The sequence below is a fragment of the Salvelinus alpinus genome, chromosome 13 (assembly GCF_045679555.1).
Source record: "Salvelinus alpinus chromosome 13, SLU_Salpinus.1, whole genome shotgun sequence".
NCBI classification, from domain to species: domain Eukaryota; kingdom Metazoa; phylum Chordata; class Actinopteri; order Salmoniformes; family Salmonidae; genus Salvelinus; species Salvelinus alpinus.
The window spans coordinates 21183167-21207551 of NC_092098.1; the positions used below are offsets into that span (position 1 = coordinate 21183167).

General features: G+C 43.5%; 1 protein-coding gene across 7 annotated transcripts in view; it reads left to right on the forward strand.

Annotated features, from left to right (window-relative positions):
• The window catches only part of LOC139537335 (connector enhancer of kinase suppressor of ras 2-like), a 41797-nt gene that overhangs the window by 8761 nt on the left and 8651 nt on the right, over positions 1 to 24385 (forward strand). The window contains exons 3-16 of one of the 7 annotated variants that reach the window (XM_071338522.1): positions 5434 to 5636; positions 8282 to 8387; positions 9183 to 9224; positions 9375 to 9494; positions 12284 to 12343; positions 12483 to 12551; positions 14111 to 14257; positions 17869 to 18002; positions 18574 to 18812; positions 19314 to 19403; positions 20548 to 20723; positions 20853 to 20901; positions 21032 to 21210; positions 21391 to 21464. In XM_071338522.1, the coding sequence (XP_071194623.1) occupies positions 5434 to 5636; positions 8282 to 8387; positions 9183 to 9224; positions 9375 to 9494; positions 12284 to 12343; positions 12483 to 12551; positions 14111 to 14257; positions 17869 to 18002; positions 18574 to 18812; positions 19314 to 19403; positions 20548 to 20723; positions 20853 to 20901; positions 21032 to 21210; positions 21391 to 21464 (1688 nt within the window). The remainder of the gene's footprint in view (positions 1 to 5433; positions 5637 to 8281; positions 8388 to 9182; positions 9225 to 9374; positions 9495 to 12283; positions 12344 to 12482; positions 12552 to 14110; positions 14258 to 17868; positions 18003 to 18573; positions 18813 to 19313; positions 19404 to 20547; positions 20724 to 20852; positions 20902 to 21031; positions 21211 to 21390; positions 21465 to 24385) is intronic. The other 6 variants (XM_071338525.1, XM_071338524.1, XM_071338526.1 and 3 more) reach the window with 6 other exon arrangements.

A 24385-nucleotide genomic window follows, 5' to 3' on the forward strand; every position in this document is an offset into this window, starting at 1 on the left:
TGGAGTCTTTGACAATTTTTAGGGCATTCCTCTGACACGGCCTTGTGCTTGAGCTCGGCCCTAGTGATGTAGTGGGCTGTACGAACTCTCTCTGTAGCGCCTTGCGGTCGGATGCCAAGCAGTTGCTATACCAAGCAGTGATGCAGCCAGTCAAGAAGCAGTTGTAGATGGTTTAAATGGTGCAGTTGTAGAACTGAGGATCTGAGGGCCCATGCTGAATCTTTTCCGCCTCCCGAGGGGGATGAGGCATTGTCATGCCCTCTTCACGACTGTGTTGGTGAGTGGACCATGATAATTCCTTAGGGATGTGGACACAGAGGAACTTGAAGCTCTCAACCTGCTCCATTACAGCCCCATCAATGTGCATGAGGGCGTGTTCGGTCCTCTGTTTCCTGTAGTCCACGATCAGCTCCTTTGTCTTGCTGATGTTGAGGGAGAGATTGTTGTCCTGACACCACACTGCTAGGTCTCTGAACTCCCTGTAGGCTGTCTCATAGACTGTTCTCTCTGCTACCACATGGCAAGCGGTACAGATGCACCAAATCTGGAACCAACAGGACCCTGAACAGCTTTTACTCCCAAGCCATAGGACTGCTAAATAGTTAGTTAAATAGATAACAAATACAGTTGAAGTCAGAAGTTTACATATACCTTAGCCAAATACATTTAAACTCAGTTTTTCACATTCCTGACTTTTAATCCTAGTAAAGATTCCCTGTCTTAGGTCAGTTAGGATCACCACTTTATTTTATGAATGTGAAATGTCAGAATAATAGTAGAGAGAATGATTTATTTCAGCTTTTATTTCTTTCATCACATTCCCAGTGGGTCAGAAGTTTACATACACTCAATTAGTATTTGGTTGCATTTCCTTTAAATTGTTTAACTTGGGTCAAATGTTTCGGGTAGCCTTCCACAAGCTTCCCACAATAAGTTGGATGAATTTTGGCCCATTCCTCCTGACAGAGCTGGTGTCACTGAGTCAGGTTTGTAGGCCTCCTTGCTCGCACTCGCTTTTTCAGTTCTGCCAACAAATTTTCTATAGGAGGGATGTCAGGGCTTTGTGAAGGCCACTCCAATACCTTGACTTTGTTGTCCTTAAGCCATTTTGCCACAACTTTGAAAGTATGCTTATGGTCATTGTCCATTTGGAAGACCCATTTGCGACCAAGCTTTAACTTCTTGACTGATGTCTTGAGATGTTGCTTCAATATATCCACATAAATTTCCCTTCCTCACGATGCCATCTATTTTGTGAAGAGCACCAGTCCCTCCTGCAAGTTATGTTGATATAGGACTCATTTTACTGGGGATATAGATACTTTTGTACCGGTTTCCTCCAGCATCTTCACAAGGTCCTTTGCTGTTGTTCTGGGATTGATTTGCACTTTTCGCACCAAAGTACATTCATCTCTAGGAGACAGAATGCGTCTCCTTACTGAGCGGTATGACGGCTGCGTGGTCCCATGGTGTTTATACTTGCGTACTATTGTTTGTACAGATGAACGTGGTACCTTCAGGCATTTGGAAATTGCTCCCAAGGATGAACCAGACTTGTGGAGGTCTCCAATTTTTTTTCTGAGGTCTTGGCTGATTTATTTTGATTTTCCCATGATGTCAAGCAAAGAGACATTGATTTTGAAGGTAGGCCTTGAAATACATCCACAGGTACACCTCCAATTGACTCAAATGATGTCAATTAGCCTATCAGAAGCTTCTAAAGCCATGACATCATTTTCTGGAATTTTCCAAGCTGTTTAAAGGCACAGTCAACTTAGTGTATGTAAACTTCTGACCCACTGCAATTGTGATACAGTGAATTATAAGTGAAATAATCTGTCTGTAAACAATTGTTGGAAAAATTACTTGTGTCATGCACAAAGTAGATGTCCTAGCAGACTTGCCAAAACTATAGTTTGTTAACAAGAAATGTATGGAGTGGTTGAAAAACGAGTTTTAATGACTCCAACCTAAGTGTATGTAAACTTCCGACGTCAACTCTAGTTACCCGGGCTATTTGCATTTACCCTTTTTGCACAAACTCTTCTGACTCATCACATACGCTGCTGTTACTGTTTATTATGCACTGAGTGTACAAACCATTAGGAACATGACATAGCCTGACCAGGTGAATCAGGTGAAATCCCTTACTGATGTCACATGTTAAATCCACTTCAATCAGTGTAGATGAAGGGGAGGAGACAGGTTAAAGAAGGATTTTTAAGCCTTGAGACATGGATTGTGTATGTGTGCCATTCAGAGGGTGAATGGGCAAGACAAAATATTTAAGTGCCTTTGATCGGGATATGGAACTGTAGTAGGTGCCAGGCGCCCCGGTTTGTGTCAAGAATTGCAACACTGCTGTGTTTTTCACACTCAACAATTTCCTGTGTGTATGAAGAATGGTCCACCACCCAAAGGACATCCAGCCAACTTGACATATCTGTGAGAAGCATTGGCGTCAACATGGGCCAGCATCCATGTGGAACGCTTTCGACACCTTTTAGAGTCCATGTCCCAATGAATTCAGGCTTTTCTGAGGGAAAAAGAGAGGGGTTCAAATCAATATTAGGAAAGTTCCTAATGTTTGGTATGCTCAGTGTATATCCTGTTGCTTAGTCACTTTATCCCTACCTATATGTACATATCTACCTCAATTACCTCATACCCCTTGACATCGACTCGGTACTGGTACCCCATGTATATAGCCAAGTTATCGTTACTCAATGTGTAGTTATTCCTTGTGTTATTATTTTTCAATTTTTTATTATTATTATTATTTGTCTCTGCATTGTTGGGAAGGGCCCGTAAATAAGCATTTCACTGTTAGTCAACACCTGTTGTTTACAAAGCATGGTGAGAGGGAACGAGGGATGAGAGAGAGAAAGAGAGGAGGGGATAGAGAGAGAGAGGAGGGAATAGAGAGGGAGAGAGGAGGGGATAGAGAGAGAGGAGGGAATAGAGAGAGGGGGGGGTAGAGGATGGGATTGAGACAGAGGAGGGAATAGAGAGAGATGGGAGGGAATAGAGCGAGGAGGGGATAGAGAGAGAGGAGGGGATAGAGAGAGAGAGGAGGGGATAGAGAGAGAGGAGGGAATAGAGAGAGAGGAGGGAATAGAGAGAGAGGGGGGAGAGAGAGAGAGGGTGGGATAGAGAGAGAGGAGGGGATAGAGAGAGAGAGGAGGGGATAGAGAGATAGAGGAGGGAATAGAGAGAGAGGGGAGGGAATAGAGAGGAAGAGAGGAGGGGATAGAGAGGGAGAGAGGAGGGGATAGAGAGAGAGGAGGGAATATAGAGAGAGGGGTGGGAATAGATAGGGAGAGGAGGGGATAGAGAGGGAGAGAGGAGGGGATAGAGAGAGAGAGGGGATAGAGAGGGAGAGGAGGGGATAGATAGGGAGAGAAGAGGGGATAGAGAGAGAGAGAGAGGAGGGAAGAGAGAGGGAGAGAGGAGGGGATAGAGAGAGGGAGGGGATAGAGAGGGAGGGGTGGGAATAGATAGGGAGAGGAGGGGATAGAGAGAGAGAGAGGATGGAATAGAGAGAGAGAGGGGGATATAGAGAGGGGATGGGATAGAGAGAGAGAGAGGAGGGGATAGAGAGAGAGAGAGGAGGGGATAGAGAGAGGGAGGGGATAGAGAGGGAGAGGAGGGGATAGATAGGGAGAGGAGGGGAGAGAGAGAGAGAGAGAGAGAGAGAGAGAGAGAGAGAGAGAGGAGGGAATAGAGGGAGAGGAGGGGATAGAGAGAGAGAAGAGGGGATAGAGAGAGAGAGAGAGAGGAGGGAATAGAGAGGGAGAGAGGAGGGGATAGAGAGGGAGAGAGGAGGGGATAGAGAGAGAGGAGGGAATATAGAGAGAGGGGTGGGAATAGATAGGGAGAGAGAATGGGATAGATAGAGAGAGAGGATGGAATAGAGAGAGGGGGGAATGGAGAGAGAGGGAGGAGGGGATAGAGAGAGGAGGGGATAAAGAGTCAGCAGTCAGAGGTCACAGATGTTATCTGAAGCCCACTCATCCTCCCTAGACGTACGGGTAAGCTCGCCTTCACTCCCAAAGCCCCTTATGTAACTGGGATTTGGTTAAGTCAGTCAGTCAGGCACAGTCAGGCACTGTATTAAATATGATTACTCATCGGCCAGCCCCCCTCCAAGAAACCCTCTCATGACACACGCCCACAGGCCCCCACGTGCAGCGGGGCATTGTGGGTAGCGGGTAATGAGTTTTCTGGTTTCCCCACACATGCGAGGTGACAGCTGGAGGGGGAGTGGGGGGCGGGTCTGATGGGTCACTGGTTCTGTTAGATCCTCGCATGTTTGTCACACAGTGAGGCAGGCATAAGCAGGCAGGCTAGACTCCCTGTGAGCCCCTGTCAGTATGACTGGCTTTTTATTTACCACACTTTTAATCCCTTACTTTATCTGCCTGTATGGAAAGAAACATGTTACAGTGAATTGTGTGTTTATGCCACATTCCCTTCCTTTGAATGAGGGTGAACAGTGTTAACGTGAAAGGGAGTTTAAGGAGCATTTTTATGATTACTGTTGACTTGATTATCTAAACAACATTGTCATACAGTATATTTACAGCTTTTGAGAAAGTTAGTAATGTCACGACTTCCGCCGGAGTCGGTCCCTCTCCTTGTTCGAGCGGCGTTCGGCGGTCGACGTTACCGGCCTTCTAGCCATCGCCGATCCACTTTTCATTTTCCATTTGTTTTGTCTTAGTTTTCTACACACTTGGTTTCAATTCCACCATTACATGTTCATTATTCCTCTGGTTTCCCCCATGTTTGTGTGCGTGTTTGTTCTATTGTTCAGGCTGTTTCTGACGGCTGGTATTTTGTTGCCGGGTTTTGTTATTTACGCCCGTTTATTTTGTGGAAACGATATTCTTCCCGCACCGTAGTATTGTGTTTATACTGGTGTATCTTGTATTAAATACCTTGTCCACGCATCTCAGCTCTCCTGCGCCTGACTCTTTTCACCATAACCCACAGCCTTAACAAGTAACTCCTTCTCCTTCACATGTAAAGGATGTGACTTACTGGTTAGTGTGCACTTTGTTTTACACACACTATAGTCAAGATCTTCTTTGGCAAAATGCACTCCATGTCAGTGAACTTCCTGTAATTGTGTAATATATTGGCTCTGAAGTTTCTGTAGTTTGTTTTGAATTGATATCGACAGGTTAAAACCAGTTGAGACGCACCATCTCCTCTTCATGAGGGTTCTGTAGAAACATACAACAACAGAAATCATCCAAAATCCCAAATAAAACAACAATAACACCCCTGTAATAAATGATAATGACAACGAGAGTCGACCAAATCCCCCCCCTCTCTCTCTCTCTCTCTCTCTCTCTCTCTCTCTCTCTCTCTCTCTCTCTCTCTCTCTCTCTCTCTCTCTCTCTCTCACTCTCTCTCTCTCTCTCTCAGAACTACGGTCTGGAGACAGAGAATCTGAAGACTCTATCCCACAAGCTGAATGCCTCAGCCAAGAACCTGCAGAACTTCATCACAGGGAGGCGTCGCAGTGGTCACTATGACGGCCGCGCCACCCACAAGCTGCCCAACGACTTCCTCACCTCTGTGGTGGACCTCATTGCTGCAGCCAAGAGCCTGCTGGCATGGCTGGATAGGTGAGATTTGCAAAGAGCTACAGTACACACACATACACACACACACACACACACACACACACACACACACACACACACACACACACACACACACACACACACACACACACACACACACACACACACACACACACACACACACACACACACACACACACACACACACACACACACACACATTCCACCAGTTTTGAAAAGAGGAAACAGAACATTCTGCTCCATTGCACTTCATTGTAAAGTGCAATAATATATTTGACAGCATCTGTACACACTGTACATGCTCAGAGACACACTATCATACACAGACCACTCTCAAAGGTTGTTCCCTATGTAATGCACTACTTTTGTCCAGGCCAGTGGCGGTTTTAACATGTGAATCTTGGTGGGGCAAACAAAAAACATGTGGGATGCATGCCAGCAAAGCCACAACACAACACTAAAGAATACATGAATTGCACTCAAACAGTGGCCACAAACTGTTAGGGCCTGCATGATGCTGTCCCAACAGCAGTCCCAACACCTTACCGCTGCTACAGTTCATTCAGCCTCATTTACTGCCTTTTAAAAAACAGAGTTGATATGGATGACTTGCTTAAACAAATATGGTTTCTACTGACAGTTGAGATGTACAAACTATGGCATAAGAGGACGACAAGTGGATAAGAGGCAATCCATAATTTCGATTAAGACAATAATGAGTGAGAGACGACGGACTAAAAGGAAAGGGGTATATCTAGTCAGTTGTACAACTGAATGCATTCAACTGAAATCTGAATAAGAGAGGTGCGTAGGGCTGCCTTAATCGACATCCACGTCTTAAGTGCCTTGCTCAGGGGCAAAACAACAGATTTTTACCTTGTCAGCTCGGGGATTCGATCCAGCAACCTTTTGGCTACTGGCCCAACGATCTAGGCTACCTGCTGCCACGTAGTCAATATAACTATTTGTTCAGCATTTTTGAAATGTACAGTGACAGAATTCAGAACATAGGCCGTTCTTACATATAAACAGACAATGAAAGCTCTTACAATATTTGATGAATACATTTCTCTTAAACAGGTGATAGGCAAACAAGCACACACCGGCCACGAACGATGTGTTTACGAAACCGCGTTGGTGAAAATTGACCAAATGATTAGGGTGAAGCACATGGGCAACTAACAGCTTACCACACAACATACAGTTAGTATTACTCTCTCAGCTGCAGTATACATATCTCCCTGGCATATTACATCTGTTATGCAGCAGCATACAAGACATTTTTGGACTCACCTTGGCTTGTGATTTGCTCACTTAAACATGAAGGTGACGCGGCGGTTTTGTCATCAATTTTGTCATCAAAGTCTGGCATTCTCTGGATTTATGGTAGGAACTCGGAAAAGAAAACACACAGCCACTCGATTGAATAGCAGACTACTGTTACTTATTGCTTTGCACTGCTTGCAGTTAGCCACTGATTCCTTCCAAAAGACTCATTGTTGTATTTGCGATTTCCAACTTGTTGTGTAATCTTTATTTCCAATGGTCGATGAGCACCGATACGTTTTATCCATCATTTCTCTTCATTATTTCTCTTTATATGACAAGGATTAAAAATAATTTGCCTGTAGATTGTTGATTCATGATAATGACTGCTAGCTAAGACTTTTAAAGTCCAATCAAAGCTACTGTAGATATAACGTGATTTGATGTCATTCTGTCTGTGGCCAATGATCTTGAGCCTTCTTGGATGGGCACTTCTAATATAACTCTATAGCAGAACCCAAGGGGCAAAAACTTTCGAGCTCTAACCTTAGAATTGGGGGTGACGTACTGTCCCATGAGTGACAGAAAACTGAGCCAATCATGCTGGCTACCCCCACCACCACAGAAAGCACTGAGCTAAGCTGAAACACCTGCATTTTGGAGCTGCCTTACTCAAGAAAACCAAAAAGAGACCATGTTTGTATGCAGCTTTATTATTAACTCGGTTAAATTTTTGTTTATTTACATTGTTTGCAAATTGATATGTGACATGTAAATGCCAAAATAACAAGCAAAACAGGCAAGCCCCCCCCCCAATTTTTTTTTTGCCCCACCTGACCTGAATGACGAGTCGCCACTGGTCCAGACCCATAGGGTGTCATATGAACATTTACCCATAATTAATTCAGAGGTCAAGGGTCAGAGATGGCTCACTGGGTAGCAGACAGACAGGGTCTGTTTTCGACCACTCAAAAGTCTATGTCCTTACATAATCTCCATGAGCAATCAGCTGACGAACAAAGGATGAGTAAAGCTTTTATGTAAGGGTTGTTTTTGAGAGGTTGGCCATGAGAGCTGTTAAGAGCTGCTGTGTATCCTCCTCAGGTCCTCTATGAGTTGCTGCCAGACAGTGTGTCTGTGTGTGTGTTTGTGCGTGTGGACCAGCGTGTGGGTGGGTGTATTAAGACTATCATATGCAGTAGACAAACTTGTATGAAAGCTGCATTATTAGTTTGATTCCCTAGACTTGCACTCTAGTTTAAGAACTGAACAATACCAGCTTCATAGATAACTGTCATTGTCATATATAATATGACACACGATACACACATCATATTCACCCCCATGCATTGTCCACTCAAAGGGATCCGAATGAAGAATGATCTAATGGTTCATTCCAGGTGCTACTTCTTTTTCAGGTCTCCGTTCGCAGCAGTGGCAGACTACTCCATGACAAGAAACAATGTGATTCAGCTGTGTCTAGAGCTCACCACGATTGTACAGCAGGCAAGCCATCAAACACAGTCCCATATACAGCTGTACCACTAGCTAGCATTAACCACTGTTATAACAAACATGTCTCAAAGGCCTTTTTAAATTGAGTTAGTCAACACAGGACCTGTGTTCTCTGCTCTGCTATTGGAAATAACTGTATGTGTCATCATGCCAACTGAGCAAAGACAGCCTCTGGCTACTCAAATGGAGCCTTTCCTTTTGTAAAGAGCATGACAGCCTGCCTGCCTACCATACAGTATGTGTGTACGCTGGGAGGATGTGGATGGGTTTCTCTGTGTTGCTCTAATTCCTACTGCGGGAGCAGAACTGAGCTGTTCCAATAGATATAAATAGGGGAAGGCTGTGACTGTATAGAGGCATCCGTCTTCACTAGAGCAGGACAACGTACTGTAGGAGGAGGGCTGCAGGGAGGGAGGAAGGGTGAGTTCAAGCCTGGTCCTACAGGGATTGGCTGGGGTACAGGCTCTACGAGAGGGCCTGGTCCAAGGCTGCAGAGGTGTTTACAAAGAGCAGCAGAGGTTTCATCCATGTGTGGCTGTCTATGGAGTCTATCTGATGGCCAGGAGATATCGTCTGTAGAGAGAGAGAAGGAGCGGAGAGAGGGACGCATGCTCCCGACAAGGCAGAGGGACTCGTAGCGGACTGTTTGTGTGTGTTTGTGTGGGAGGGGGGCATCAGTGCTGAACTTCTCTGTTCTTTTCATATTGCCACCTTGGTATAACTGGAATAATCACTTCTCTGACACGTTGTCCTGTGGTAACCTCTACATCTCCCTCTGCTTGGCAGGACTGTTCTGTGTATGAGACAGAAAATAAGATTCTCCATGTGGTGAGTGGACCCACTTATTTCCATTCCTTTCAATGCATCCAAACATAATTAGAGTCCCCATAACTCAGTTACTGTCTGGCGACTCATCCCTAATCCATCTAAAATCCCTGTTTTCTCTCTTTCCCTACTCTCCATCCTTTCTGTCTACAGTGTAAGACTCTATCTGGAGTGTGTGATCACATCATCTCTCTGTCCTCTGACCCGATGGTGTCCCAGTCAGCCCATTTGGAGGTGGTTCAGCTGGCCAACATCAAGTCCACTGAGGGACTGGTAAGACTCCCCAGATACTCAGACGTACAGACTAGAAGGTCTTGTACCTTTTACTTATCTTCTCTCTTTCTCTAACACAACTACAAAACATGCACTCCTTCTGGGTGACAGATCACTCTTCTGGGTAATAGCTTTTGGAGAGTTACTACTATGTATTTACTTAGTATATTTGTCCTGTACAGTATGTGGATATAAACCGTTATCTAAAACCTGCATGTTTGCCCTAACTTGCACTTACAGTTGAAGTCGGAAGTTTACATACACTTAAGTTGGAGTCATGAAAACTCGTTTTTCAACCACTCCACACATTTCTTGTTAACAAACTATAGTTTGGCAAGTCGGTTAGGACATCTACTTTGTGCATGACACAAGTAATTTTTCCAACAATTGTTTACAAGCAGATTATTTCACTTATAATTCACTGTATCACAATTCCAGTGGGTCAGAAGTTTACATACACTAAGTTGACTGCGTGTCACGATCGTCTTCTGGTGAAAGAGTGGACCAAGGCGCAGCGTGATACGAATACATCTTCCTTTTTATTGAGAGAAGATGAACACGAAACAAAACACTTTTACAAGCTACAAAACGAAAGTGCAGACACAAGCTACTAACGTTTAGACATAGACAATTACCCACAACCTGCCTAATGCCTATGGCTGCCTTAAATATGGCTCCCAATCAGAGACAACGATAGACAGCTGTCTCTGATTGAGAACCACTCAGGCAACCATAGACATACCTAAACACCTACACTGAACACAACCCCATAAACTCTACCAAAACCCCCTAGACAATACAAACACCCTCGACTAGACAAAAACACACAAACATCCCCCATGTCACACCCTGACCTAACTAAAATAATAAAGAAAACAAAGATAACTAAGGCCAGGGCGTGACACTGCGCCTTTAAACAGCTTGGAAAATTCTAGAAAATGATGTCATGGCTTTAGAAGCTAGGTAGGCTAATTGATATCATTTGAGTCAATTTGAGGTGTACTTGTGGATGTATTTCAAGGCCTACCTTCAAACTCAGTGCCTCTTTGCTTGATGTCATGTGAAAATCTAAAGAAATTAGCCAAGACCTCAGAAAATAAATGGTAGACCTCCACAAATCTGGTTCATCCTTGGGAGCAATTTTCAAATGCCTGAAGGTACCACTTTCATCTGTACAAACAATAGTACGCAAGTATGAACACCATGAGACCATGCAGCCGCCATACCGCTCAGGAAGGAGACGCATTCTGTCTCCAAGAGATGAATGTACTTTGGTGCGAAAAGTGCAAATCAATCCCAGAACAACAGCAAAGGACCTTGTGAAGATGCTGGAGGAAACAGGTACGTAAGTATCTATATCCACAGTAAAACGAGTCTTATATCGACATAACCTGAAAGGCCGCCCTGCAAGGAAGAGGCCACTGCTCCAAAACTACCATAAAAAAGCCAGACTATGTTTTGCAACTACACATGGGGACAAAGATTGTACTTTTTGGAGAAATGTCCTCTGGTCTGATGAAACAAAAATAGAACTGTTTGGCCATAATGACCATCGTTATGTTTGGAGGAAAAAGGGGATGCTTGCAAGCTGAAGAACACCATCCCAACCGTGAAGCACGGGGGTGGCAGCATCATGTTGTGGGGGTGCTTTGCTGCAAGAGGGACTGGTGCTCTTCACAAAATAGATGGCATCATGAGGAATTAAAATTATGTGGATATATTGAAGGAACATCTCAAGACATCAGTCACGAAGTTAAAGCTTGGTCGCAAATGGGTCTTCCAAATGGATAATGACCCCATGCATACTTCCAAAGTTGTGTCAAAATGGCTTAAGGACAACAAAGTCAAGGTATTGGAGTGGCCATCGCAAAGCCCTGACCTCAATCCCATAGAAAATTTGTGGGCAGAACTGAAAAAGTGTGTGCAAGCAAGGAGTTCTACAAACCTAATTCAGTTACAACAGCCATGTCAGGAGGAATGGGCCAAAATTCACCCAACTTTTTGTGGGAAGCTTGTGGAAGGCTACCCGAAACATTTGACCCAAGTTAAACAATTTAAAGGCAATGCAACCAAATACTAATTGAGTGTATGTAAACTTTTGACCCACTGGGAATGTGATGAAAGAAATAAAAGGTGAAAGAAATAATTCTCTCTGCTATTATTCTGACATTTCACATTCTTAAAATAAAGTGGTGATCCTAACTGACCTAAGACAGGGAATTTTTCTAGGATTAAATGTCAGGAATTGTGAAAAACTGAGTTTAAATGTATTTGGCTAAGGTGTATGTAAACTTCCGACTTCAACTGTTTATATGACTGTCCTGCTTGGGGCTGTAAACTTCCACCCCCCTACACACACAAATGCACAGAGCACACAGAGGGCCACAGAGCACACAGAAGGCAACAGAGCTTTTCACATACAGGACTGTCAATAGAACCTGAACAGAGGAGTGGGCAGAGTGGGGCTAAAATAAACCTCTTACTCTCTTCTCACTCAGACTGAGATGCACTGAATGTGTGTGTGTGTGCGCGCGTGTGCGTTTCTGTGTGTCTGTTTGTTATGCACTTACAGCCCCTCTGAGGAAAGGCTTGAACATTTGAGTATGTTTGTCTGTTTGCCTCTCTGAGTGACAGTGTCCGATTGAATATGTACAATATAGATTTATGGATGTTTTTTGTAACTTTGTACTGTATGCATTTATATGTTTGTGTTTGTAATGTACTGTATATGGATGTGCAAACTATTATCAGGCTATGGCTCTAAGCTACCTCTCTCTGTCTCTCTATAGGGCATGTACATCAAATCGACATATGATGGCCTGCATGTCATCACTGGAACTACAGAGGGAGTGAGTATCGATCATGCTCAGTCAGAGGGAGATGTGTCACTCAAGGCGGTGTCACAGTGAATCTCCTTTATGACAGTAAACAGCATCAGGCCCATCAGTGCTTTTATAGCTGTGTGATGTGTCTCTTCCTCTCCATCAGTCTCTGGCTGACCGCTGTAAGAAAATTCATGCAGGCGATGAAGTCATCCAGGTCAATCATCAGACAGTGGTGCGTCTCTCTATTTTCTAACCTTTTTTTTAAACCTTTATTTAACCAGAAAGAAACCCATTGAGAAGCAGGGTCTTTTTTTCCAGGGTGACCTGGACAAGATAGCAGTAGTAGTCAATACAACATTTAAGATGTTCACCCATGAAAGGATTCATTCATTCAATGTTAATACAAACGGGTGCAACTTTCACTGGGGACGGGTGGGACATCCCCCCCACATTCTGAAATTGCATTTTTGTCAACCACAGTTTTATCATTGGAATGTGATGGTGTGCTTTAGGACCATGCGGATGCCTCCGAGCGGTCGGAGTAGGCTGTTTGGAGTGTTCATCTGACTGCATAAAAAGAAAAGTCCAGTCAAAATAGAATTTCATCAGAAAAACAATAGTCCAAACCCCATGTCTCTACTATATATGTTTCAAACGTTACAGACAATTTACTCTGAGAATTTAGCATGTTTAGAGTGAATGGAATGTCATCACAGTATGCTAAAAAAGTGGTCACTGCTCAATAGAATTCTGTGGCGCTGCTCCGTGGCAGAACGGCGCTAACTTCGAAACTCAACTGACAAGCTAACTAGTGGCTGCAGGTTTATGAGTGAAAACATGGGTTTTTCTAAATGAAATCTGCTGAATACAATACTTAAAATTAGACTAAATATATATTTATTTACAAAGCTAAGAGATTGAATTTCAATATCCACCCTTTGCGAAGACAATCTGTTCCTGTTTTCGTAGTGTATTTCTGAGTCTTTCCCTTTAAATCGGCATAGAAACGGCCCATCTCAACGTAGAGTGATCGCCATTATAGGCAATGAAAGCCAAGGATCTGGAGGTGAAAATGACGAAGATATCAAGTTGATTTTGATTGGTCCAAACATTTGGAAACACCTCCAAATGGTACCACCTCACAATGCCAAATATGGAAGAGATACAACCAAGAGTTGCACAGTCTAAACTAGCAACGGTCACAGCAAATTAACATTCTTATTTCATCAACACTGTCAAATACAAGTATATTAAGGTTATAATATTGTAAAGAACAATCTAATGATTCATTCTATGTAATTGATAATGACATAGGGCAAAGAAAACTACATTTTGACATTGATTTTGTAACACCCTACAGAAAACATTTATAAAATGCTAACCTTCTCTGGCTGAGAGCGAGCTCTGGTGAAGGTCATTCATTTAAATGTTTTATATTATCTCCCTGTCCATCCCCATTTATCTTATGTTTACATACTGTTATAGGACTACTCTATGATTACTACTATGCTCGTGCGAAATGTTGCCCTATGTGTTTTTCATTGTATGTGTATGTGTGTGTGTGTGTGTGTGTGTGTGTGTGTGTGTGTGTGTGTGTGTGTGTGTGTGTGTGTGTGTGTGTGTGTGTGTGTGTGTGTGTATGTATGTGTGTGTGTGTGTGTGTATGTGTGTGTGTGTGTGTGTGTGTGTGTGTGTGTGTGTGTGTGTGTGTGTGTGTGTGTGTGTGTGTGTGTGTGTGTGTGTGTGTGTGTGTGTGTGTGTGTGTGTGTGTTTGTTGGCGTGTGGCGCTAGGTGGGCTGGCAGTTGAAGAACTTGGTGAATTCTTTGCGTGGGGACCCCGGGGGTGTTATGCTGACTCTGAAGAAGCGACCACAGAGCACGCTGACATCCACCCCAGCACTGCTGAAGAACATGAGATGGAAACCCTTAGCCCTGCAAGTATGACAACACATTCACTTTCAACCTCCACACAACTGATGAATGGGTGTACATTTGGCCGAATCTGAAATCACAAACTATTCCCTTAATAGTGGTTCTTTATTATATATATTTTTTAATTAGATCAGCTTTAATATCGCAGATAGATTGTGGCTTCTATCAATGTAATTGTCTGCATCACTTCCAATCATTTCCAATCTCCCATATATTTTTCCTCTCATCAATCTACATACAATACCCCATAATGATCAAAAACTGTTGTTTAGAAATATATAGACAGGTGTGTGCCTTTCCAAATCAATGAATTTTCCGTAGAGCTCCGAGACAGGATTGTGTCGAGGCACAGATCTGGGGAAGGGTACCAAAATATTTCTGCAGCATTGATGGTCCCCAAGAACACAGTGGCCTCCATCATTCTTAAATGGAAGAAGCACTGTACATTATCTCCAATGTATTGTTTATGTTAAAGAAAACTGGATTAATAGGATTAAAATGATCTGACAGTACCTTTTTAATTCTTTGCGCTATACATTTTGCTAGAATTTTTGCATCACAACGCTGAAGTGTAAGGGACCTCCAATTTGTTAAATGGACTGGATCTTTATATTTACCACTTGGGTCCTGTTTCAGTAATAGTGAAATCAGACCTTATTGTTGAGTATCTGATAATCTACCATTTTTATAGGAGTGGTTAAAACATGCTAATAACGGTCCTCCAAGTACATCCAAAAAGGTTTGATATACTACCTTAACTGGTAATCCATCCAGCCCTGGAGTTTTCCTAGACTTAAAGGCTTTAATTGCATCAAGAAGGTCCTCCTTTTTAGTGGTTACTTTATAGTAAATATGGAATAGGGTGGCATTTCACTTGCGCTGAGATGGGAGGAGTGGCGATATTTGAGGTGTGTAAATATTTAAGGCAATTACAACAATGTTGACTGCTAACACTCTGAACATATTGAGCAAACACTGGATGTTTTTTTTTACTATTGCTATACTCGTTACTGTAGCTTATGCTATTTAATAAACCGTAGTTGGTATCATTCCACAGTGGACTAGGACGAGAATATTCCGTGCCCCCAGCAACTCAAAGACCGTCAATAACCTACACAACTTGAGACAACCGCATGCGGTTATTATGGGGGTGCCACAGGGTTAAATTCTCAGGCCGACTCTTTTCTCTGTATATATCTATGATGTCGCTCTTGCTGCTGATGATTCTCTTATCCACCTCTGCACAGACGACACCATTCTGTATACTTCTGGCCCTTCTTTGGACACTGTGTTAACAAACCTTCAGACGAGCTTCAATGCCATACACCTCCTTCCGTGGCCTCCAACTGCTCTTAAATGCAAGTAAAACTAAATGCATGCTCTTCAACCGATCGCTGCCCGCACCCGCCCGCCCGTCTAGCATCACTACTCTGGACGGTTCTGACTTAGAGTATGTGGACAACTACAAATACCTAAGTGTCTGGTTAGACTGTAAACTCTCCTTCCAGACTCACATTAAGCATCTCCAATCCAAAATTAAATCTAGAATCGGCTTCCTATTTCGCAACAAAGCCTCCTTCACTTATGCTGCCAAACATACCCTCGTAAAACTGAATATCCTACCGATCCTTGACTTCGGCGATGTCATTTACAAAATAGCCTCCAACACTCTACTCAGCAAATTGGATGTTGTCTATCACAGTGCCATCCGTTTTGTCACCAAAGCCCCATATACTACCCACCACTGCGACCTGTATGCTCTCGTTGGCTGGCCCTCGCTTCATTTTTGTCGCCAAACCCACTGGCTTCAGGTCATCTATAAGTCTTTGCTAGGTAAAGCCCCGCCTTATCTCAGCTCACTGGTCACCATAGCAACACCCACCCGTAGCACGCGCTCCAGCAGGTATATTTCACCGGTCATCCCCAAAGCCAACTCCTACTTTAGCCGCCTTTCCTTCCAGTACTCTGGAACGAATAGCAAAAATCACTGAAGCTGGAGACTTATATCTCCCTCAATAACTTTAAGCATCATCTGTCAGAGCAGCTTACCGATTACTGCACCTGTACATAGCCCATCTGTAAATAGCCCACCCAACTACCTCATCCCCATATTGTTATTTATATTTTTGCTCCTTTGCACCCCAGTATCTCTACTTGTATATCATCTTCTGCACATCTATCACTCCAGTGTTAATTGCTAAATTGTAATTATTTCGCCACTATGGCCTATTTATTGCCTTACCTCCCTAATCTTACTACATTTGCACACACTGTATATAGATTTTTCTATTGTGTTATTGACTGTATGTTTGTTTATCCCATGTGTAACTCTGTGTTGTTTGTGTCGCACTGCTTTGCTTTATCTTGGCCAGGTCGCAGTTGTAAATGAGAACTTGTTCTCAACTGTCCTACCTGGTTAAATAAAGGTGAAATAAAAAATAAAAAAAGCCATGGAACACATTGATTGACCAGTGAGTGGCCAAGCTCTCGTCACACCTACAACTTGTTTATTAATCTAAACCACCGCCAGCCTATGAGCTCATCATTCCTGCTGTGAAAATAGCAAAAGTATTTCTGACACACCCAGGACCTATAGCGCTACCACCAGTGATAAGATTTACCATTGCGTTAGGTTTGTTAAAATAGAGCCCTGTGTGTTAGTGAGAGGTGATTTATGTACTGTATACCACTATCTTTTCAGTGGGTTAATGACTGAGAGGGTTTGTGAACTTCTGTATGTGCACAGTATGTGCCTGATTGTGCATGGTGAGTATGCAAGCAGGAGAGTGCATTCCATGTTTGTGGGTCTCGTTAAAGCAGTGACTTTTTGTGAATGTGTCTGTCTCTGTGTGTCTGTCTGTCATATTATACCCCAAACAATTATTTAATATCGGTGTTGTATCTGAACTAGTGCGTGGAGGGAAGCGTATGTGTGGAGATGAGACGGGCATATGTGACTCTATCCCTGTCCCCCTCTGAGTCCCACGCTGGGCTAAGTGCTGTTTCCCTCCCTCCCACTGGGGCCCTGACCAACTGGAGCGCGTCAGAGCTCTGCCGCCTCCTAATCCCCCGCTCATCTCCTCCCCCTTCTCCTTTACCTCTTTTCCTCTCTGTACCCTCCTCCTCCTCGTTTCATCATACATCCAGATTCAGTTATTGATTTATGCTTTATAATTCATCAAATGCAAAGGATCAAATCAATTTCCCTTCCCTAACCCTGCCTCTAGCCATTCTCCAATCGAGAAACAAGACTAGCATTTCCTACATATTGAAGCTTTAATGGTTTGATTGATCGTAATTTATTATGAAACTACACATCACAGCAGTATGTCAGAAAACTCACCCTCTCTCCCCCGCGGCAGGTAGCCTGGCGGGTAGGAGCGTTGGGCCAGTAATCGAAAGGTTATCGAATCCCAGAGCCGACAATGTAAAAATCCGTCATTCTGCCCCTGAGCAAGGCAGTTAACCCACTGTTCCCCAGGCGCCAAAGACGTCGATTTCGATTAAGGCATCCCTCCGCATCTCTCTGATTCAGAGGGGTGTGGTTACATGCGGAAGACACATTTCAGTTGAATGCATTCAGTTGTGCAACTGACTAGGTTTCTCTCTCCTCACAGCCCATCATCCCTCAGAGCCCCAGCAGCAGTGTGGCCACACCCACCAGTACCCTGAGCACCCCTTCCAGGAGGGACAGCTGTGCCCTGCAGGACCTTTTCATCCCCCCGCCCCCTGAGGAACCATACACCCCCAGGTACACACACAAGCTGCCTCACTTTGACATACTGTATGCCTTACTTTAGGGATTACACAGTGTAGTCACTGTTTATACTGTATGCCTTACTTGAAGGATTACACAGTGTAGTCACTGTTCATACTGCATGCCTTACTTTAGGGATTACACAGTGTAGTCACTGTTTATACTGTATGCCTTACCTTGGGGATTACACAGTGTAGTCACTGTTCATACTGTATGCCTTACCTTAGGGATTACACAGTGTAGTCACTGTTTATACTGTATGCCTTACCTTGGGGATTACACAGTGTAGTCACTGTTCATACTGTATGCCTTACCTTAGGGATTACACTATGTAGTCACTGTTTATACTGTATGCCTTACCTTAGGGATTACACAGTGTAGTCACTGTATAATGTACTTTGATTATGTTTTATGTTATTATCTGCAGTGAAATAGTGTAGTGGTTTACCTGTGTAATTACTTCACTCTGTGAATTTAGTCAGTTTGTTCCCTTTTGTGGGGGGATTTATGTGCCTTGTAGTATATGACTTTGTTGAAGTTTACCCATGCAGTCGATGCTCCATAGGCGAACAGACTCTCTCCATGATCTGTGCTGCAGAGACGACAAGGGAAATCTATCAGGTGACGACGACCTCCAAACTGACATCCCGGTGGCCAAGGGCTCTGAGTCCCCCAACTCCTTCCTGGATCAGGAGTGTCGCCGACGTTTCCCTCTGGTGGAGGAGGATGCCGTTCTGTACTGCTACGAATACGACCAGAACCACGGGCCTCCACCTGTACGCAGGGACTGCACCCCCACTTATGGTATGACCCAGTCCAAACCGCATATTTGCATGAGGGATGTCAGTCCCCCATATACTGTATGATATGACCCAGTCCAAGCCTGTTGGTTTGTATGAGAGATGCATGTGGTGCACTTCCTACAGATTTGATCACTCTTTTGTTGCTGCGAAAATTTTCCTGCAAGGCAGGAAATGCAAACTTGTAGTGTATTTCTGTTTTAAAAATGCTTCTAAAGTTTGTAATCTCCACTTTGACCATTTCAGACTTGATTTGCCCTAACAAAAAATGTATCAACCCCTACAAAAATGCTCATTAATTATAATACACATAATAATTCACATTTCCTGTTGCTGCAGGATTATTTTCCTGCTGTAGCAAAATGAACGATCCTACATCTGTATACAATGCCTGCTGTGTTTGTGATGTTTGTGTCACTGTATTGTTAATATAGGCTGTTTGTAGCTCTTAGATTTTCCTGGCTAGGTCTGTAATGTTGTGTGTTATCTGTGCTGCGTGCTCCAGGCAGGCTTAGGCCCATCTCCATGCCAGTGGAATATAACTGGGTGGGAGACTATGAAGACCCGGCCAAGCTGAAGAGAGAGAGCAGGAGAGGTGAGTGGGAGGCCGGGATGGAGAGAAAGGGAGAGATAAAAAGAGAGGGGAGACAGTAAGAGAGAGCTATAGCAGCAGAGGTGAGTGGGTGGATATCTCTCATAATTGGGTTTTCTGCCTCCCCATCTCAGATGTCTTAGCCAAGGGACTAGGAAGCTGAGCAGCCAGGCAGGGCTCAGTGCATAATAGATATGATGCTGAATTAGCTATCCTCCTCTCTATCTGTCCCTCTTTTCCGGTCTCTTCTTTCTGTGTATCTTTGTTAGTCCCTCCTACTCTCTTTCTCTTTCAATCTCACCCATTTCTCTCAGTGACTCTCTGCCTCTCTCTCTCTTTGCTTTTGGGTCTTGAAGGTATGTCGTTGCCTTGGCAACTGTAACCAGGCTCTTCCTAAGATTTGCTTGGTTTGATTGATTGCTGCCAGGCCTGGTGGCAAGCAGAGTAGGAAGAGAGCGAATGGCCTTGGTTCAGTCTGAGAGGCAGCCACTGTGATGTTGTGTTTTTAATTCCCAATGGCAGTCAGTTTATTTTCCCCCTGGGCTTTTCAGCTTCAGTGAGGGTGCTGTATTATCCGTATATTTGGCAAGAGGCAGTATCTTGACGTATTGCCTAAAGGCAACATTTCTTTCAATTGTTTGGGAAGATGTCTTGCAAATATCAGAATAATGACAATCCTTTAGAAATGTCTCTGTTGGTTCAGTACAATAATGGGGTTTGAGTGAAGCCTAGGCATTTGTCTGAATGACAAGACCGAGTAAAGCCTCAGAGCCCTAAAGCTGAATGCCTGGACACACCACAGGATTACACAAAACATAAATTACACTGCCCAATGACATGGCTCTCAAAACTAGCCTATAAGAGTCAGATGGAGGATGTTCATCAGGGGCCTTGCTGTAGCCTCAAGGCCCTAATGACATGACTAAGTCCACAAGTCACACAACTGTCCCTTTTCATCCAAGCAATCATTACACAATCTCTAGAATTGGCTTTTGGCTTGTTTTTCACTGTTGTTTAAAGTTTGTAGTAACAAAGTAACAGCACAATGACTATTCAATAGGTAGAAATGATTTACACATAGTAGGCCGATATAATCAAATGGCGTTAGACAAAGTGATCTAATTGCTGGCCTCCCCTGCTCTCGTAGAGAACTCCCTGCTGTGCTATGTGAATCAGAGTGAGGACAAGGCCATGCCAGAGGAGTACCTGACAGGACGCAGCAGGAAGAAGAGTGACAAGGGCAGCCCCGCCCACTACGCCCTCCTCCCAGCCCTCCAGATGGAAGTCTCCACGTCCGGCTCTGACTCCGCCTCCCTCTACCATGTAAGTCCCATTGGTCCCAGGGCCCTGAGACAACACTGACGCTTTTTTTTGTTGTGATTATGATTAGATATATAGAGGTCTGAGCACAGTGGTTTGATATCTCTAATTTTCCTGTGTGTTATTTTGTAGATGTTTGAACGATCCTCGCTGCGCTCAAGGTCTAGGAAGAAGAGTAAAGGTCAGTTATTCAAAACCTACAGTCCACAACGCATGTACAGTTTCAAATATACACTACATACCTTAAATGTAATCTGATGCAGACCACCCAATACAGTTGTTTCATCGATACTCCTCTCTCCTCCCTACAGCTGGTGACTCTTTGTCCTCCATCAGTAAGAGGCGTATCTCCTGTAAGGACCTGGGGCGGGGGGACTGTGAGGGCTGGCTGTGGAAAAAGAAGGATGCTAAAAGCTACTTCTCCCAGAAGTGGAAGAAATACTGGTTCATCCTGAAAGATACCTGCCTATACTGGTACATGAATGAGGAGGTGAGTGTGTGAGTGATACTGACAAACTTGCTAATTTGTTGTACTGTGACTCCCTCTCTGCATCCTCTCTTGATTATCTTGTGAAAATGTTAACCATCCCTCTATATTTTTTGTAACTCAGAAAAGTAATGTTTGTCAGACTCAGAACAGTGTATGATATTATGTTTTTTCCTCCCTCAGGATGAAAAGGCAGAGGGCTTTGTTAGTCTCCCAGAATTCAAGATTGATCGTGCATCTGAGTGCCGTAGGAAGTAGTGAGTACATGCCTTTGTGTTTGTATACAATAAATTAATATGTGAGTCTTGTAGTCTGTTTGTCTGTGTGAACCTTGGCATGTGTTTGTTTGAATCTATTTAGAATGCAGTGTGTGAGTCTTTAAATACAATATATGTTCAGTATATGAAACCTGTGTTTGTGCCCCAGAATACTTACAGTTAGTGCTGAGCGACTAACCGACATTTCATTTTTTGTTGTTGTTATTAAACAACTAATTGACCGACGTCGGTTCAATTACTTGAATTCCATTTAGTTTGTTTTTTGTGAGCCCAGCGTGACGTTTCTCTAGAGAAATCTTTCAAAACAGAAATCAAGTCAAGAACTATATGGAACGCTGGGCTAAAGGGAGTTGTAGTTCGCAAATATTCAACCTAGTTTAGCTCAGAAACGTGGTAATTAACTATAATCCTATAATCCATTGCGCCAGTTTTTTCTTTTTTGGACAGAGATGGATCAGAGGGGAAGAGGCGAAGCGAGAGGTTTTACTCTCGTCAAAATCTGTCCAAAATGCGTTTCTATGGGCTTATTTTGGATTTAAATGTGTCGCCTGCCTTCCTGCCTTTGGGACAACGACTCCCATGGTTAGGACGGAGACAATAGCATCTCGCCATTATATACAGATCTCTGGATGGACACACTTTTACGCAGGGGCGCAACTTTCATTCTGAAATTGCATTTATGTTCCCCCCCAGTTTTATCATTGGAATGTGATACAAAATGAGGCAACGGTGTGCTTTAGGATTTTGCGGACGCTCCCGAGAGGTCGGGTAGGCTGTTTGGAGTGTTTATTTAACTGGATAGAAAAAAGAAAGGTTAGATCAGTGTTGCATGTTCGTGGGTTTCCAGATAAATTGGACTACTTTGATAACAATGTATTGTTATCAACAATGTATTGGCCGCGGGTTGCAGGTTTTTGGGCTATTTTTATGTTGCACCGCAGCCGAATGACATTTTTCTTTAAAAAATATATATTTTACTGTGACCTGCTGCTGACAGTCAGGCAGTCTGTTGCTGAATGAGTGAGTGGCGTGGAGGGCCGGAGGAGTGTGTGCGTGTGTGTTGAGAGAGCACTACATTTATTGGCTGTGTCACGTGAGCGAGAGGAGAGAGAGCAGCACGCGTGCACATTGTGACAACTTTTTCCCAGTTGTAGGTAGGCTATTTAGATTGTCATTATGGAGACACCTATTTCCAACCCTTTTTTCCAGAAAACATATTATTACACTAGAACTAATGCACATCAATAAATAATGGAGATAAAGCACTGGAAAATTACTTTAGGCACACTAGAGCGCATTACATAAATTCGCTCAGAGGTGGTTTAAACTGCATTCTAATGTTGACTGCTTAAATAAAACGGTATCAAGCGAAGTGCTTTATGCATGCGCAGTTCTTGGGTCTCAGGGGCTGCCCGAGTGGAAATTTGAAATGCAAGTTATGGAACTCCCTCACATAGTTGTTTTTATGGGGAAAAGTCCTCAATGAAACTGACATTAGGCTAATGTGGAGAATTATACATTTGCCTATGTTGGCTATCAAGTAGCCTATTAATGTATATGCCATTGTAGGCTACCATTTAATAAAATAAATATGTTGAAATGACGAGTTATTGCAAATCAATTTGTGTCACTTGTTTAGCCTACCTAGCTGGCAAACCAATTGAATAAATAGCCTATGACTTCATTGTATTGTTGTTGTAGACTTGTGTTATTATGAATGCATTAGATTGACGGTAACAGTAGTCAGATTAGGCCAGGGGTGCACCTTTCACTGGGGACATGTCCCCCCACATTCTGAAATTGCATTTTCGTCACCCCTGTTTTATAATTAGAATGTGATACAAAACGAGGCAACGGTGTGCTTTAGGACCATGCGGATGCCTCCGAGCGGTCGGGTAGCCTGTTTGGAGTGTTTATCTGACTGGATAAAAAATTATATATATGATTATGTCCCCCTCACTTCTAAAACCAAAGTTGCGCCCCTGGATTAGGCTACAGGTAAAACAATTTCAAAAAAAAAAACACTGGCTGTGGTTGACAAGCATTTTCAATTCATATACATATACAGTAACAGTCAAAAGTTTACTCATTCAAATCAAATCAAATTGTATTAGTCACATGCGCCGAATAGAACAGGTGAAATGCTTACTTACGAGCACCTAACCAACAATGCAGTTTTAAAAAATACGGATAAGAATAAGAAATAAAAGTAACAAGTAATTAAAGAGCAGCAGTAAAATAACAATAGCGAGACTATATACAGGGGGGTACCGGTACAGAGTCAATGTTGTTAGTTGAGGTAATATGTACATGAAGGTAGAGTTATTAAAGTGACTATGCAACAAAGAGTAGTAGCGGTGTAAAAGAGGGGGAAGGGGGGGGGGGGGCAATGCAAATAGTCTGGTTATCCATTTGATTAGGTGTTCAGGAGTCTTATGGCTTGGTGGTAGAAGCTGTTCAGAAGCCTCTTGGAACTAGACTTGGCGCTCCGGTACCGCTTGCCGTGCGGTAGCAGAGAGAACAGTCTATGACTAGGGTGGCTGGAGTCTTTGACAATTTTTAGGGCCTTCCTTTGACACCGCCTGGTATAGAGGTCCTGGATGGCAAGAAGCTTGGCCCCAGTGATGTACTGGGCCGTTCGCACTACCCTCTGTAGTGCCTTGCGGTTGGAGGCCGAGCAGTTGCCATACCAGGCCATGATGCTACCAGTCATGATGCTCTCAATGGTGCAGCTGTATAACCTTTTGAGGATCTGAGGACCCATGCCAAATCTTTTCAGTCTCCTGAGGAGGAATAGGTTTTGTCGTGCCCTCTTCACGACTGTCTTGGTATGCTTGGACCATGTTAGTTTGTTGGTGATGTGGACACCAAGGAACTTGAAGCTCTCAACCTGCTCCACT